The sequence below is a fragment of the Camarhynchus parvulus genome, chromosome 7 (genome assembly GCF_901933205.1).
Source record: "Camarhynchus parvulus chromosome 7, STF_HiC, whole genome shotgun sequence".
NCBI lineage: Eukaryota > Metazoa > Chordata > Aves > Passeriformes > Thraupidae > Camarhynchus > Camarhynchus parvulus.
Window position 1 is genome coordinate 2,537,633 of NC_044577.1, and position 15,817 is coordinate 2,553,449.

Consider the following 15,817-nt stretch of genomic DNA (forward strand, 5'->3'; position numbering starts at 1 on the left):
TGGCATTGAGGAGGGTGCAGGAGGGCACAGAAGGGTGTGAGACAGTGCAGCAGGGTGAGGAAGGGTGTGTGAGGATGGAGGAGCATGCAGGAGGATGCAGTGGGATGGAGGACGGTGCGTGAGGATGCAAAAGGGCAGGGAAAGCCACTGCAGAGGACAACAGGGTACAGGAGGGTTTGGAAGGGTGCAGAAGAGCGCTTCAGGATCCAGGAGAGTGCAAGGGGGAGCCGGGGGTTGCAGGAGGATGCGGGAGGATTGCAGAGGAGTGCAGGAGGATACAGGAGAGTTGCAGAGGAGTGTAGGAGGATGATGCAGGACAGTGCAGGAGGAAGATGAGGGAGGGCGGTTCAAGGAGGATGCAGAAGAAGGCAGCAGCTCTGTCCCTGAGCTGCCGCAGCAGCCGCCGCTCCGGCGGGGCGGGGCAGGGCAAGGCAGGGCAAGGCAGGGTCGGGCCGAGCAGGGCAGGGCAGGCAGCGAGGGCGGTGCGGAGCCCGGCCCGGCCCGGCGGGGCGGGGGCAGGGGACGGCCGTGGGGCCGGCCCGCCCTGCCGTGCCCTGCCCGGCTCTCCGGCGGCGCCGATGGGGCTGCGGGCCTGGCTGCGATCGCTCGGCTGCTGCGGCTGCTGCGGCGGGGAGGCGGCGGCGCCGGAGAAGGAGCCCCTGCTCAGGTGAGACCCGGCCCGGCTCCCCGGCGGGGGATGAGCCCACCCGGCCACCCGGAGCCTTCCCCCCGCTGTCCTCTGCCCGCTCCCCGCGCTGTCACCGCCGCTGGAGCGGGGCTCCATCCCCTGCTAAAGCCGTCGCGGCTCCGTGGGGATCTTCCGCGGCGGGATGGAGCCGCTGCCCGCTCTCGTTCTGCCCGGGGAGGCTGCCACAGGGGCTGGACTCCTTGTGACAGCAGGAGCCCTGCCCGCGCATCCCCTCGGGGTTCCCCAGCCGTAGGGACGGTCCAGCGCTCGTCCTTCCGCGGTGGGATTTCAATGGAGGAGCTGAGGCACTGAACAAAAAGGGGGCCCTGCATCCCTGACCCACTGCCGGCAGCTCTGGGTTGTGCAGAGCTCTGTTCGCAGGCTGGGCTCGCAGAATCCCAGAATGGGCTGGGATGGAAGGGACATTAAAGCTTACCCAGTTCCTCCCCTGCCATGGCACGGACACCTTCCACTATCCCAGGCTGCTCCAAGCCCCATCCAACCTGGCCTGGAACACTGCCGGGGATGGGGCAGCCTCAGCTTCTGTGGGCAACCTGTGCCAGGGCATCACCACCCTCAAAGGGAAGAATTTCTTCCTAACACCTAATTTAAATCTCCTCGTTTCGTTTAAGACCGTTCCCACTTTTCCTATCACTATCTGCCTCGCTAAGAAGTCATTCTCCCCTTTATGCACTGGAAGGGCTCCCTGGAGCCTTCCCTTTTCCAGGTGAACACCCGCAGCTCTCCAGCGCGGCTCCATTCAGGGATGCGGGGAGGAGATGGATGCTCAGCGGAGCCGGCTCTAAGGGAGAGCTGCGTGTGCTGATCGGGGAGCAGCTCCTGCTCTGCTGCTCTCGGTGCACACAGATCTTCCCTCCCTGACCCGTGGAGAAGAGCTGTGCAAGCACTTAAAGACTGTTTGCATTTTGCGGCGGCTCTCCCCCTTTCCCCGATGCCAGCCGCTGTCCTGGCACAGCAAGAGGGTGTGCCAGCCCCGGGATGGAGCCGGGACCGTGCCCTCCCTATGCCAGAGAGGGACAGACGCGTTCGGGGAGCAGGGTGGGATGCTCCCTGCATAGGTAACAGCAGAGCTGGGCACACACGGCTTCAAACGCCCTGATTTCGCGCTGGTAAAGCAGTTACCTAAATAATGACCGGCTAATCCCAAGCATGGGGCCTCCGGGCCAGGAAATTGGCATTAACCTCCCGGGAGCCGGGCACACGGGCGGAGAGGCTCCCGCTGCTGCCCCGTGTCCCTCCCCTGGCACCTGGCTTTAGTAACGGGCAGGCGATCCAATTAATGCTGGCCCCAAGGAGGAAAGGCTCTGTAAATTCTGGGAATTGGAAAGGCACCTGCTCTTATACACGTGTGCCAGCATAATTAATCTAACAGCCTAATTGCTGTCCCTAACAGGATAATGCTTGCCCCTTCTCGAGGGGCTGTGGGGTCTCATTTTATAGTGGGGATTTTGCAATTGCTTGCTGGATTTGTTTTTACTGCAGTGCTGTTTAAAGTGAATGAATTGCTTGAGGTTTCAGCTCTCTTAGCTGAGTTTTAGGTTTGGGAGCTGCTGTTGCAAAGCATCCGGGCTGCTTGCTTGTCTCTTGATGTGTGAAGGCAGAGTCTGGCTTGGATGGTGCACTCAGGATGAAAATCAACGAAACATGTGGGCTCCAAATGCTAAAATTTAATGTGAACTGAAAGCCCCCTGGAGCAGCAACGATGAAGCATTGGTGCTCACCATTTTCTGGATAAAATCCACAGTGTGAAATGCTCCCTGTCCCTTCTGAGATTCCTTAACCTGCACAGCCACTGCTGTCCACGTGCTTCTTTTCTCCCTCCCACTTTTTCCTTTGCAATGTTGCTTGCAAGAGCTGTTGGCAGAGCTCTCCGTGCTGGTATGGATTGGCTGACTCCTGGGCACTGCCACATGCCTTACAGGATGCTCCGTGCTGTGATTTGGAAATGGGAATGTGCTGGGAAGTGCCCTTCGAGCTGTGAGGGAGGGAGTGGCTTAGAAAAGCTCAGGTGTGGCAGTGTTATTGCTAAATGCTGGTGTTTTAAGTAATTCAAATGTTAAGCATATTTACTGAGCTAAATGCCTGAGTGGGAAGAAGCTCAGCATGGGAGTGAACTCCTGCTGATGGCACAGCTGGCTCCTGAGGGCTCCCTCCCTGTCTGCTCCACCATTGAAAAATGGTTGTGCCCCTCCACACCCTCCAAGTTACCTTTGTTTGCTTGTCTTTAATGAGAGATTATAAGAGATTATCTTTCCCCTTATTACCTGTTGCTCAGGTTTTGGGTTTGTTGAAAGTCTAATTAAGCTTCCTGCTGGAATGCTGATGGGAATTAGTTTTTTTCCTATTTCATCTATGTGCTGGAGCTCCTCTTAGCCTCCTTTTATGGCTTGGTGCCATGGCACCCACAGTGTTACCTGAAGTTTCTCTGGATGGGTTCCTTGGGAAAGGAATGAGGTTTGGGTAGCAAACAAAATAAACAGTGGGTTGTTCTGACAAGAAGTGAGCAGGGATTGCCAGAGGGTGATAAGGCCAAAAATAGTTCTCCACTTGTATTGTTCTGCTGAAGCAGCTGGACATCTTGCTTAGACACTTTATGGAAATCCCCTGCTAAAAGGTCTCTTGGCAGAAGTGTCCTTGTTAAAAAATTGCACATCCCCAGAGCAACACAAAGCCATAAAACACAGAACTGCCCCAGAGCAGGGAAAAGCTCCCCACCTCTGTGAGGACAGCCTTCCCAGAAGATGCTGCTCAGCTTTGCTAAGCAAATGAAGCCTGGAGTTCATTAGAAGGCTGAGGACATTCCCATTGCCAAAATAAATGGGGCTGAATATCCTTTCCATGCCTTGTCTGTTGTTGCACAGCTCAGTACATCCCTGCAGCTCTGAGGTGGGAGCTGCTGGCTGGGGGCACCTGTGGGCATTGCACGGTTTGGTTTGAACCATGGCTTGCCTGCTCAGGATGGAAAAAAAGGAAAAAGAGGAAAAACCCTCTGTCCTCTCTTTCCCCCGCTCTCTGAGAGAGGGGAGGGCACAGCAGTGGGCACTGGGAGGGCAGCAGGGGCCTGCCTGGTGCTGAGCTGCCTGGCCCTGTGTCCCTGCAGGGACAGTAACCCCTCTGTGTCCCTGCAGTGACAACAACCCCTGACAACAACCCCTGTGTGTCCCTGCAGTAACAACAATCCCTACACGTCGTTCGGGGCCACGCTGGCGCGGGATGAGGAGCAGAACCTTTGAGCACGCCCCACGACGTGACCCACACCGAGGCCGACGACGACCGCGTGCTCTACAACATGATCGTGGTCAGGAACCAGCTGGACAAGGACTCAGAGGTGAGGGCTGGGCTGGGTGTGGTGAACCACAGCATCACAGGAGGCTTTGGGATGGAAGGGACCTCAAAGCTCATCCAGTGCCACCCCCTGCCGTGGGCAGGGACACCTTCCACTGTTGTCTTTGCTGGGAATGTCCCAACGAAGGCAGGATGATGCACCTGACTCCATGTTCTCAGAAGTCTAAGTTATTACTTTATTATACTATATTATAAAGTAATAAATACTAACTATACTAAAGAATACAGAAAGGACACTTAGTGAATGCTAAAAAGATAATAATGAAAACTCCTGACTCTTTCCAGAGTCCCGACACAGCTTGGCCCTGATTGGCCAAAGAGCCAAAACAACTCACACCAATGAAACAATCACCTGTGGGTAAACAATCTCCAAACACATTCCACACAGGAGAAGCAAATGAGAGAAGAATTGTTTTCCTTTTCTCTGAGGCTTCTCAGCTTCCCAGGAGAAAAATCCTGGGTGAAGGGATTTTTTTAAGAGAATGTAAATGGCACATTCCACTATCCCAGGTTCCTCCAAGCCCCGTCCAACCTGGCCTTGGACACTTGCAAGGATGGGGCAGCCACAGCTTCTCTGGGCACCCTGTGCCCACCACCTTCCCTCACCACCCTCTCAGAAAGGATATTTTTCCTAATACTCTATCTAAACCTCCCCAGGCTGTGGGTTTGGTCGGGTATTTCCCTGGTTTGTCCTTCCCATGGGCGGGCCCTGCTGCTGCGGGGCCGTGTCAGGTTCAGTGTGCTCCAGAGGGATGCAGGGCAATTATTGAGGAACAGGGAACTGGCACGGCTCTAGTGGGAAGGGAAAAGTCATGGCTGTTACATAAAGGCTGTTGTGCAGCCCTGATTTCCTCTGCTAAGGCACTCAGTGCAAAGGAGATTGCAGTGGCCTGATTAGGAGCAGGCTGTAGCAAACAGTGACACATTTTTCCTCTCTCTGATTGCTTGCATGATGCCAGAAGGTTTGCAGGGAAGCCTGGAGGCTTCATGTTTGACTTCAACATGATCCTGCTTCATCTGAGCAGTGTCTGCAGGAGTGTAACTGTTTCTCTCTGTAAACCAAAAGCCAGCTTTACAAAGAGCCTTAAATCCCAGAGAAATCAAAATTATGAGTTGTAATTAGCTAAAAGAGGTAATGAAATGCTTGTATACAGTTGGCCAGAATCCCACTTAAGGGGTTGTTTTTTGGTGAGTTTGATTTAATCGTGGTGTTTATACAATGGATGGTTTTGTAACAACATTTTCATGGTCGCATGTGACCTTTACAGCTCAAACTGGAGATCTCTTCCCTCCCCACTGCTGCTCTCTCTACCTTGAGTTGCTAGTCTGAGAGAAGCAAGGGAGCTTCCTCCATCCCAAAGTGGCTGCAGGAAACAAGGACAGCTCCATTTAGGGGCTGCACTGATGCACAGCAGTGTTGTGTGTCACCACAGGGAAGAGCATCAGATATGGCTGAGCAGGAAAGTGCTCCTGCCCCTGCATATCCTAAACCCAGTGTTCCTGCCTGCCCTAAATCCCGCCCTAAATCCTGCCCTCAGTGTATCTGTAGGGTTTTTAGCAGCTCTGAGCAGTCCCCGTGGAAAAAGAAAGCCCAAAACTCACAGGGCTTCCTCTCCATAGCAAAGGCAGGATCACATACTCTGCTTTTTCATGCAGTGCAATCAATAAAAAGCCTGGGGAGCACATCAGGACAACAGTGAGGAAAGTTTTGAGGAAAGCCAACACACTTTACCCTTGCTTTGAGTGTGGCCCCGTGCCCTTTGCAGCCCAGGTTACAGCTGGGAAACTGAGGCACACAGGGAAGCCCAGCAGGCTCTTGCTGGGTGACAGGACAGGGAGGGGCTGGGACAGCAAAGCCAGCATTCCTGCCCCTGGCCCCTGGTGCCAGAATCTCTCCTTACTCCAGCAAGCATTTTAAAACTAGGCCAGATTGGAGTGCCCTCCCCTCCTAACGAGATTTCAGCTCAGAGAGAGAGAAAAAAAGTCTGATTGCAGAACAACACTGGGCTGCAAAAGCCAGGATCTGCTTGAGGGGCTGCTCTGCTCCCAAAATCCCCAGGGAGAGCCTGTGGATACTGCAGGACTGAGGATGGAGGAACAGCTTCTTTGTGCAGTGCACAAGTGTTACAAAACCATAGGTACTTCCTGTGGTTAAAACTGCCTGAAAGGAGAACTTGCTGCATTTCTGCTCCTTCATTTAACAAAGAAATTCTGGTGTGCAGTGCGCACTCAGTGTGTGCTTTGCCATTCCCCACCTGTACCTCAGGGATTTCCCAGCACAGGCCTTTGGAAGGATCCCAAAGAGCAGGCAGCTGTCCCTTGTGTGTTCCTGATCTGCATGGCCCCATCCTGGCAGTGTTGGTGCCCTCCCTTGGGGTCAGTTCTTTGCCCCAACATAGGGCAGGACCCACACCTGATCCATGTGGAGTTGTGTCTTCCTCCTGTCCCTGCTGGCAGCTCCAGCCCAAACTCAGTGTGCCCTTAGCTTGCACAGAGAAAACCAGGAAAGCCATTGCTGAGGGGCTGACTCAAGCAGATGCAGCTTTTGAAGATCAGAGCTGCCATCACAGCTTTTGAATTCCGGGATCATGTTTCAAATATGGGGAAAATGGGAGGGTTTTTTCCCTCCTCTGGCTCTGCAGCTTCATGGAGCCTGTTGGAGGGTAAAACAAATGTGAGATCTGGTGGTGAAATGAGCAGCAGGGGCTGCACTGGGGCTGGTGCTGGGCTAATGAGTGTGAGGTGCACAGAGTCCCCTCCATGAGGTCCCCTCTGCGGTGGCCCTGGCTTCTCCATGGCTCTGCTGGGGTGTGTGGAGTTACCCAGCTGTGGGCAGGGAGCTGTGCACCAATCCTGGCTTCAGAGAAAGAGCCAGGGCAGCTGTGCCACAGCCCTGGGAACAGAAACTAAAGGTGGCATTTTGCATGGAGACTGAGGAAAACCCCCTGTTCTCATGGCTTGCTGTAAATGCAATGTTTCTCTCTTCTCTTGGCTCATTCCCTAGGGGAAGGTGGGATCATAAACCCCATAGCAAAGGCAATTCCCCAGCCTGCATCCCTGCCAGGGGCCTGGCTGGCAGAGCAACACTGGCATGACCCCCCTGAAAAGCCCATTAATGAGCTGGCAAGGCCTATTTTTCTTTCTCCTCCTGCTCTCCTACAGGATTATTCTTTTCTAAACAGGTCACAGAGAAGGTCAGAATTGTGACCAGCTGTTACTGGGGCACAGAGAGGTGATGGGATTTATCCAGGGCTGGGGATGCTGGCTGGGGAGCCCAAACCCAGCCCTCTTAATGTCTGCATGCTTCTCTCAAATTGAATCCAATTTAAGCTTCTTCTGAGACGTCAGTCTGTAGTTTATATTTGTGTTTTATCTTTGTTCAGCTGCTCCCAGTGGAGCCAGAGCAGGAGCATCCCAGGTACCCTGTCTGCACTGATATTCTGCAGTCTTTCCCTGATAACTCTGTTTTGACCTCATTTCTAAAATAACTCTTGAACAGAATGGTGACCTCAATTGCTTTTAAGAGAATAAAGGCAATGGATTTGGTAGAGGATTGTTCTGGCAGCATGAAGAAAGCTCCCTAGTAATTAGGAGACTTTCATATGATCAGGGATGAGAAGCTGGACACTGTTGCCTGTTCTCTTGGCACATTTTTTCCCAGACCTCTGAGTTATGTACCAGCCTGGCTTATTCCATGTCACTTGGCATTTGCAGCTTTAGTGTTTCAAACTGGAGAGTCTGGGGAGGTTTTCCAGATAAAGATTTGAAGGGCTGAGCAGGTGGAGAAGGGAGGCAGTGGAGTTTCCCTGCTGCTCCTGGGATATTCTTGACTCACACACTTGGGGTTTTCTCAAGCCCTCACTGGTATCTGTTGTAGGTTTAAAGGGCAAAACTGGCTGCAAAAAACAGGGCTGGGAACTGCAACCTGCTTTGGTTTCCTGTGGTTAACTCAGATTTTGGCAAAAGAGTTAAAAGGATTTAAGAGTTAAAGGGTTGCTTTTGAGTGCATGGCTGGGATGTCCCAGACATACCCCACGTTTGTGTGTCAGTGTCCCCCTGTGCTTTCAAGCCTCCTCCCTGGCCCAGGAGTTTGTGACTTCCCGAGGAGGCCAAGGGAGAGGGGATTGGTGTGCAGCCTCTGCCCTGCCCTGCCCTGAGGCCCCTGGGGACTCACGGGATCCCTCCCCAGAGCCTCTGATCTTGCCCTTGCCTGGGCACGGGCAGGGCAGGCTTTGCTCTTCCTCTGCTGTGCAGCTCCAGGGAGATGCTTTTTAGAATAATTTTGGGTGTGGAGAGATGCTCTTGAGTTGATTCCCTCATTAAAGGCACACAGAGCACAGCCCATGGCAGTTCAGGTGTCTCTGCTGGAAGCAGTTGCCTGGGAAGATCCAGTGGTTTCTGAGACTGATGGAGAGCAGGGCATGAGTCCCTTTGAGAGCTCAGCCCAATCTCATCCTGATAATCTCTGCTTCCCTGGCTCTTTTTCCATGGCTGGGAGCATCCTCCTCCCAGCTTTCACTACAGAAAGATAAACAGATGCAGCTTCATGCTCAGGCAAAATAAATCCCACCAGAACAAGAGGTCCCACCTAGGCACCACAGTTCAGCATCATTTTGTGATTTAAGCATCAAAATCATTCCTTTGCACATTCCCCAAACTCTCCATCAACAGGGCACTGTCTGAGCTCCTGTGGGACTGAACATTCATCATATTCACTTCCATAACACAGCTCAGACACTGTGATGTACAAGAAAGCCATAACCTAGATTCCCTTAAAACAAAAACAGACAAGGGAAAACACGCTGCTGTTAATCCAGAGAAAATCAGGAGCAGCTTCCCTGCATGCTAAGCATTGCTTTCCATGCTGAGAGGAGTCTGGTTCCTACCACAGGGTAAATCCCCACGGCCCTGAAAGCTGCTGCTGGGTGCCAGGAGGCCACATTTTGTGAGAGGAGCATCTTTCCCAGTGGCCCAGCTGCCTAATTCCACAGCGTGAAGCAGGCCTGGGATCACAGTGGCTGTCTGGAGGGGTTGTCTGCACTAGAGGCCTTGTTTCTCTCTGTGGGAGGGCACAGACACACAGCTATTCCCCACCAGCGTGCCCAGACTGGCTCCCTCTCCTTTCTGCCCATGCCAGGGGGTCACGAGAGGGCTGAGACGTTTCCAAGGAGCCCCTGCCAGCGGGGACCAAGGCATCGTGCAGCTTTTCAGCCTCTTTCTAAAAACCCTCCAGTTTTCAATACACTTCCCACAAAGCTTGAACATAATAACCCCCCTCTTTTCTTTTCCACCCAGAGCAGCTCAGTTGCCAGCTCTGAGCTGAGGAGAGTCCTGCCCCTGCCTCATTCCTCTGGTCCTGGTGCCTTGTGCTGGCAGCCTGTGCAAACAGCAAAGCTGGTCTCAAGTGCCACTCCAGGAGAGAGGGAAATGTGCCTCTGGAAGGGGATTTTGTTTTCTGGGAGTGAGTGGCTGTGGCAGAGCTGGTTCTCCTGCTCTCCTGACCTGAAGTCACCACTGCCTTAACCCTGCTGGCTGCTTTTTCCAAAGTGTAATCCCCAGGGCTTCCTGCAGCTTGTGCTGATCAGCAGGAAAACAGGCTTGGCTTTAAATATCTGCTGTCGTGGCATGTCAGCCACAATCAGGGAAAAAACATTAAGGAATCTTCAAATCTTTATAGAATCAAGTCAGCTCTTGGGCCAGCTACCAGAAAACAGCGGGATTTCTAACATAGGGCTGACCTCTGTGGGTGTTGTTTTTGTGCTGTGAACCCAGCATGGCCTGTAGGAAAATCTCAGGGTGACAGCACAGATTAACACCTGTTTATTCTTCAGGAGCCCATCTAGGTAATCCCGTGCTGAGAAATGAGATTAATTAAGGTTGTTACTGGAAGGAAGTTATCAGCTGATGTTGTCACCCTGCTGTTGGGCTGCTTCTAAAAATGCACCCTTTGCAGTGTGTGCATTGATTAAACTCAGCTAGGAAGAGCTGGGAAAAGTGCTCCTGGTTTTCTTGCATTTTCACAGGAATGCATGCCTATGGAATCATGGAATAATTTAGGTTGGAAAAGTCATCTGAGATCATTGTGTCCAGCCATTAACCCAGCACTGCCAAGGCCACTGCCAATGAAACTTGTGTGGTTGTATTTAAATGTGCTGGTGTGACTTTATGAAATGACCCCAGACCCATTGTCCAGCTCTAAAGCTGGAGGTCCAGTGCAATATTTCAGCTGTGCAGTGAAGTGAGGCATTAACTGCAGCACCTGGCAGCCACTAAGGGTTATCAGATCAGATGGCTCCAGTTCAGCCCTCATCCATCCCTGTGCACCTCTTTCAAAAGAGAGTACCCTGATCTTTAAAAAAAGTCAGGTTTTCTTGTTTTCTAGTACTTTTGAACACCTGCCTGCTCCAGTTCATGCCAAACAGGGCTCCATGTCTGACTGAGGAGCAGTTGTCAGCAATACCTGAGCTAAATTCTGAAATTTCAGGGAAACTGAAAGCAGTTTGGAACAGAGAAGACACAGAAATGCTGAGCCAAGTGTCAAGCTAAATATTCTGTGTTAGTCAGTGTAATTTCTTCCCGGGGCAGCAGCAACCTGGTCATCGACCTTCACAGCCACCACCCCAGAGCACCAACTCTGCACCTCTGGCTCTCTTCCTCAGAGCTGAAATTCCTTGGAAAGCAGCAGATTCCAATGACTGAGTGTCTCTCACCCCTTTGCTTTGCAGGAGTGGCAGAAGCTCAACTATGACATTTACACTTTACGGCAGACCCGGAAAGAAGTGAGGAGCAGGTGGAAACACATTTTGGAGGATTTAGGTAAGCTGGTGGCCAAAGGGATGTAATTCCAGTGGTACTGAATGCCAGATCCCACCATGGCTGAGGATGGGAACAGCTCCACATAATCAAGCTGGAGAGGAGGGAAGTAAAAGGAGGTTGCTGAGCGATGCCCTCAGGTGTCCCACATGGTCCCTGAGGCTCCCCAGGGCTCAGGCACGGCAGGGAGGGGACAGGGACACCGTGTCTGCAGGCACATCAAAAGTCCATGAGCCATGATCACCTTCCAAGCCCATAATAACATGCACAGTCATCCATTTCAAGCTTCCTTGTGGAAACCTTGCAGTGGGAGTTCACCTAGGGTTTTTCCAAACAAGATAAGCAGGAAGGAATGAATATTCCGTTCAGACGGGAACACAGATACATCTATTTCGTTTCCTTAGCCAATGGCAGCTGATCAGAGCTAAGCCACTCACCTCATTTGCTCCCAGGTGGGTTTGAAATATTCTTTCAGCAAGTGGAATTGCTCACAGGAACCCTCCTACTGCTGTTTGCAAGTGCTGGTGGTGGGTGTGACTTTGGGCTTTTCCCAATTGCCTGGCACACAGCATGTGACACTCAGGACGTGCCAGCACATCAGCTGCGTGACTTCCATCATGCTCTGGAGGTGGGTGGTGGCTGCTGAGAGGAGGATGAGTGAATCTATTCTAGGATACCCTCAATGGGAGCCAGAGATGGGTATCTCAGCCACTCCTGCCCTACCTGCTATTCTGGCATTTGGGTGGGAGGAACATCATAAATCCATAACCAGCTGTCAGCCCTCATCTCCACCCAGCTGCTCACAGCAGGCCAGGCTTGGGAGGGATCACTTGGCATCCTTCCATCTCTCACTGCAGGCTGACAGAGGCTCTCCCACATCCCTCTCACATCCACAGTGGCTCTGGAGATGTTCTGCAAAGGCTGGGAAAGCTCAAGGCCAGGGATCATTTGGCCTTAGTGAAGCTAAATGAGCAGTCAGATGTGAAACCTGCTATCTTCTGTTATCTAGGCCTCTGCTTTAACCATAAGCCCACCACTCTCACCTCTTAACTGTTTTCATGTGAGATGCATCACCACCAGCCCCCTGGAGCTGAACAAAGAGTTCATGGGAGCCATTGCATTTAAAGAACCCCTGCGCTCACTCTCCTCCAGCTTTTCTCCCCTGGATACCCTTCCTGTAATTGATGCTGACTGCTTCAGGAACAATTAGCCTGGTGTTCATCACTGCCACAGGTTTTATCCCTGTTACCTGGGTTGGGGAGCCCCAGCGGCCCTGAAAGCTCTGGGAGCATCAGGAGCATGCAAGAGCTGAATCAGCGCCCTGCGTTGTGCATGTTCATGCACCTTTTCTCAGGAAAACCAGCAACAAACTCACTGTGGCTACTTTTGTGATTTATTTTCCCCACCAGTGAGTTTATATCTGTCCCACAGCCTGCCTGAGGGAGTGCTGGTTCGTTTTAGGAAGTAGGGATGCAGCTGCCCAGGGGAATAAGGAACCTTCCAAGAGCCTGGAGGGCTCAGGGATGACCCTGCTCTCGTGTTTAATGACTTGTTTCTGTAACATCTCTTTCCCAGGTTTCCAGAAGGAAGCAGATTCCCTCTTGTCAGTGACCAAACTCAGCATCATCAGTGACTCTCAGAACATGAGCAAAGCCCGGGACATCTTGTTAAAGCTCTCAGAGGAGACCAACATCTTCCCCACCAGCTGGGAGCTTTCTGAGCGCTACCTCTTTGTGGTGGTGAGTTCTCTGAGCACACCTTCCCCCATCCAGCTCTGCTGAGGGAGCTGGGGGTGCTCAGCCTGGAGAAAAGGAGACTCAGGGGTGACCTTAGCACTCTACAACTTCCTAAAAGGTGGTTGTAGTCATGTGGGGTTGGGCTCTTTCTCAGGCAGCACTGACAGAACCAGAGCACACAGTCTTAAGCTGCACCAAGGGAAATAGAGGTTGGATATTAGGAAAAAGTTTTTTATAGAAAGGGTGATAAAGTTCTGGAATGGCTGCCCAGGGAGGTGGTGGAGTCACCATCCCTGGATGTGTTTAAGAAAAGCCTGGATGTGGCACTGGGTGCCAGGGTTTAGTTGAGGGCTGGGTTGGACTCGATGATCTTGAAGGTCTCCTCCAACCCAGTGATTCTGTGAAAAGATGAGACCTACTGCCTGAGAGCAGCTGTGGAGGGAGGGCTGAGACAGAGTGGAAATTTTCCAGAGTACAAATCCATTTTGATTCAGGTGAAATGTACATCTTTGAATGAAGTCTGTAGCTTGCAAACATAGCTGTTTGGTCTGACTGCCTGTTCTTGCAAAAAGCCTATGCTTGAAGAAACTGCTTCAGCCTAAGGACAGACATAAGGAAGGGCCCCTTGAACTCTGAAACAGACAGAGAGGATGCTGCAGGAAACAGGGCAGGATGACCCAGGAGTTCTTTCTGTACTTTCTGATTAAAAAAAAACCTAGCTGCGAGTATAACGCGAAATCAGTAAAATGAATATTTATGAACCTGTTGTGAAATTCCACGCATGTGGATTAGTAAGGGAGATAAAAAGAGACCGAGAGTTCCCAGAGGCACACATCCCTTTTGAGGGGAGCAATCCCCACATGCATCCAGCGCTGTAATAAACATACCAACTTTACAACTTCCACAAAAGTTGTGGAGTTTGTTTTTTTTTCTGCAATTCAGGGCCCCGGGCAGGGACGTGCCTGGAAAACCCCAAAGTGACCACAATCCCCCTTTGTGAAAAACACCAATCACTTGTTTTTAAAATTTTAAAAATTTAATAGTAATAAAATGGTTATTGTAGCCATGATATTTTCTGAAAAATCCCTTTACCAGGATTTTTCTCCTGAGAAGCTGAGAGGCCTCAGGAACAAAATGTGAACAATTATTATCTGCTGCTGTGGAATGCAACAGGTGGATCTGTGATTGGTCTCATGTGGTTGTTTCTAATTAACAGCCAATCACAGTCCAGCTGTCTCGGACTCTCTGGTCAGTCACGAGATTTTATTATCATTCCTTTCTTTTTCCTTTCCTTGCTAGCCTTCTGATGAAATCCTTTCTTCTATTGTTTTAGTATAGTTTAAATATAATATATATATATATAATAAAATAATAAATCAGCCTTCTGAAACATGGAGTCAACATTCTCATCTCTTCCCATGTTGGGGCTGCCTGCAAACTGCCACAGGTTGTAAAAATAGTAATACAATTAGAGTAATGATAATTTGGACAATTTGAATTAGGACAATATGAGACAATAGAGACAAAGAGTTACAGATGGTCCGGGTACCTTTTTTGGGGTAGTATAAGCCAAAAAAAGGACCCATGTTAACAGAGGATTATCCCTTAAAAACAATAGCTGTTGCATATTCATACACCTCATACATGATGCATAGATTCCATTCAAACACAGAATTCTGTCTGGTCAGTGCCAGCTTCTTCATCTGAATCCTAATGGCGCCTTCAAAGCAGGAAGAAGTTTATTTCTTCTGATAGGGGAGCAATAAATTCTTTTTCTCTGAAGGATTTAAGTGTCCTGTGGCTGCTGAGCCCTCTCTTTAACAAGTATCCTACATAGCATAGTTTCTATTTTAACATTTTTTTTATAACCTAAAACTATATTTAATAACACTACCTAAGAGAATTAATACAGCATCACTTTCGAAACAACACACATAATATTCGTTTGAATATTTACTAAAAGCCAATCCTAAAATGCTCATTTTTCACACCCTTGTTTGGCAGGACCGCCTCATCGCCCTGGACGCCGCCGATGAGTTCTTCAAGATGGCCAGCGTGGTGTACCCCAAGCGGCCCGGCGGGGACCGGCTGGACGAGGGACCCCGGGCCCTGCAGAGCGTCCCCACGGTGCCCTGAGGGACCTGTCCTGGCGGTGTGACACGGCCAGCGCTCCTGGGCAGGCTGCTGTGCCCGGGGCCAGCAGGACAGAGCCCTCCTGGTGGCCCTGCGGACAAGAGAGTGGGCAGAGCAGGGCGAGCTGTGCCCAGCAGGAGCACGCACAGAAAGGGACGCTGGCACCACGGGGCTCCCGGGCACGAGGGAGTGACAACTGGGACACCACTGGCCAGTAGTGTATGAAATAGGCACAGGGAGGATCTGCCATACAAGGCATTGCTGCCAGAGCCTCTAGTTCCAAGGGCTGTGAGGAAATGCACCTTTCCACCTGGATGATACCTGCCACTGTCCCCTCCCTCGAGCTGCCAGCCAGGAGGAGCGGCAAGACAGGAAAAACACCTCTGTGTCTACAGCTCTATGACTCTGTGCAGTGCTCCTCATCCTCACCCCAGCCCTCCAGGCAGGTCCCAGGGGATTGGGAAAGAGGCAGGAGCTGTGCCAGGACAGGATTTCATTCCAGGCAGCAAAGCCTTGGAGCAGTGTCACAGTTGGGTGCTCCATCCCCAGCCATTCGTGGTTGAGGGATGTTTTGACATCTTAAAAGAAGGAAGAGTTTAGGAAGGTGCCAAGTTCAGGGCTGCTGAGAATTTGGCTCCTGGAACATTGGTTGCCCAGCATCTCAACCTATTTTGAAAAGTTTTGGACTTAATTGCCTAAAAAAACCCCAGCACAAAGCTGCATGTACTGGCAATCTAAAAATCCTCATTACCAGCAGGGATGCTGTAATAAACATCCTTTTAATCTTGGGGTTTTGTCTGATAATGAGCAATAATTTTTAAAACAGTGGATTTGATAATTTAAAAACAAGTGGAAGTTCTTCACTGATGAACACACATGCTGCTAATTGGCCAGTTGAAAATGCTGGTTACACAGGACCTCCCAAAGTAGCAAACCAGAGCTTTTATTTGTTTATACCTACAGCATTTGAAAAAAATATATTTATGACCTGTTTTTGTTTGTCATTCTTCCTGGGAAACATTTTTGTCAACTCAGAACAGCAGTGAAAGCTGAGTTTAATAAAGAAAACATTACAAAACCA

At 50.9% G+C, this 15,817-nt stretch overlaps 1 protein-coding gene across 1 annotated transcript; it reads left to right on the forward strand.

Annotated features, from left to right (window-relative positions):
* Positions 1–578: 578 nt before the first annotated feature.
* On the forward strand, positions 579–15,243 carry MREG (melanoregulin). Its single transcript, XM_030952516.1, is given in 6 exon segments — positions 579–667; positions 3,879–3,937; positions 3,940–4,037; positions 10,780–10,870; positions 12,443–12,606; positions 14,608–15,243. Coding segments are annotated over 6 exon segments (633 nt in total). The 3' UTR covers positions 14,740–15,243.
* The last annotated feature ends 574 nt before the right edge of the window (positions 15,244–15,817 follow it).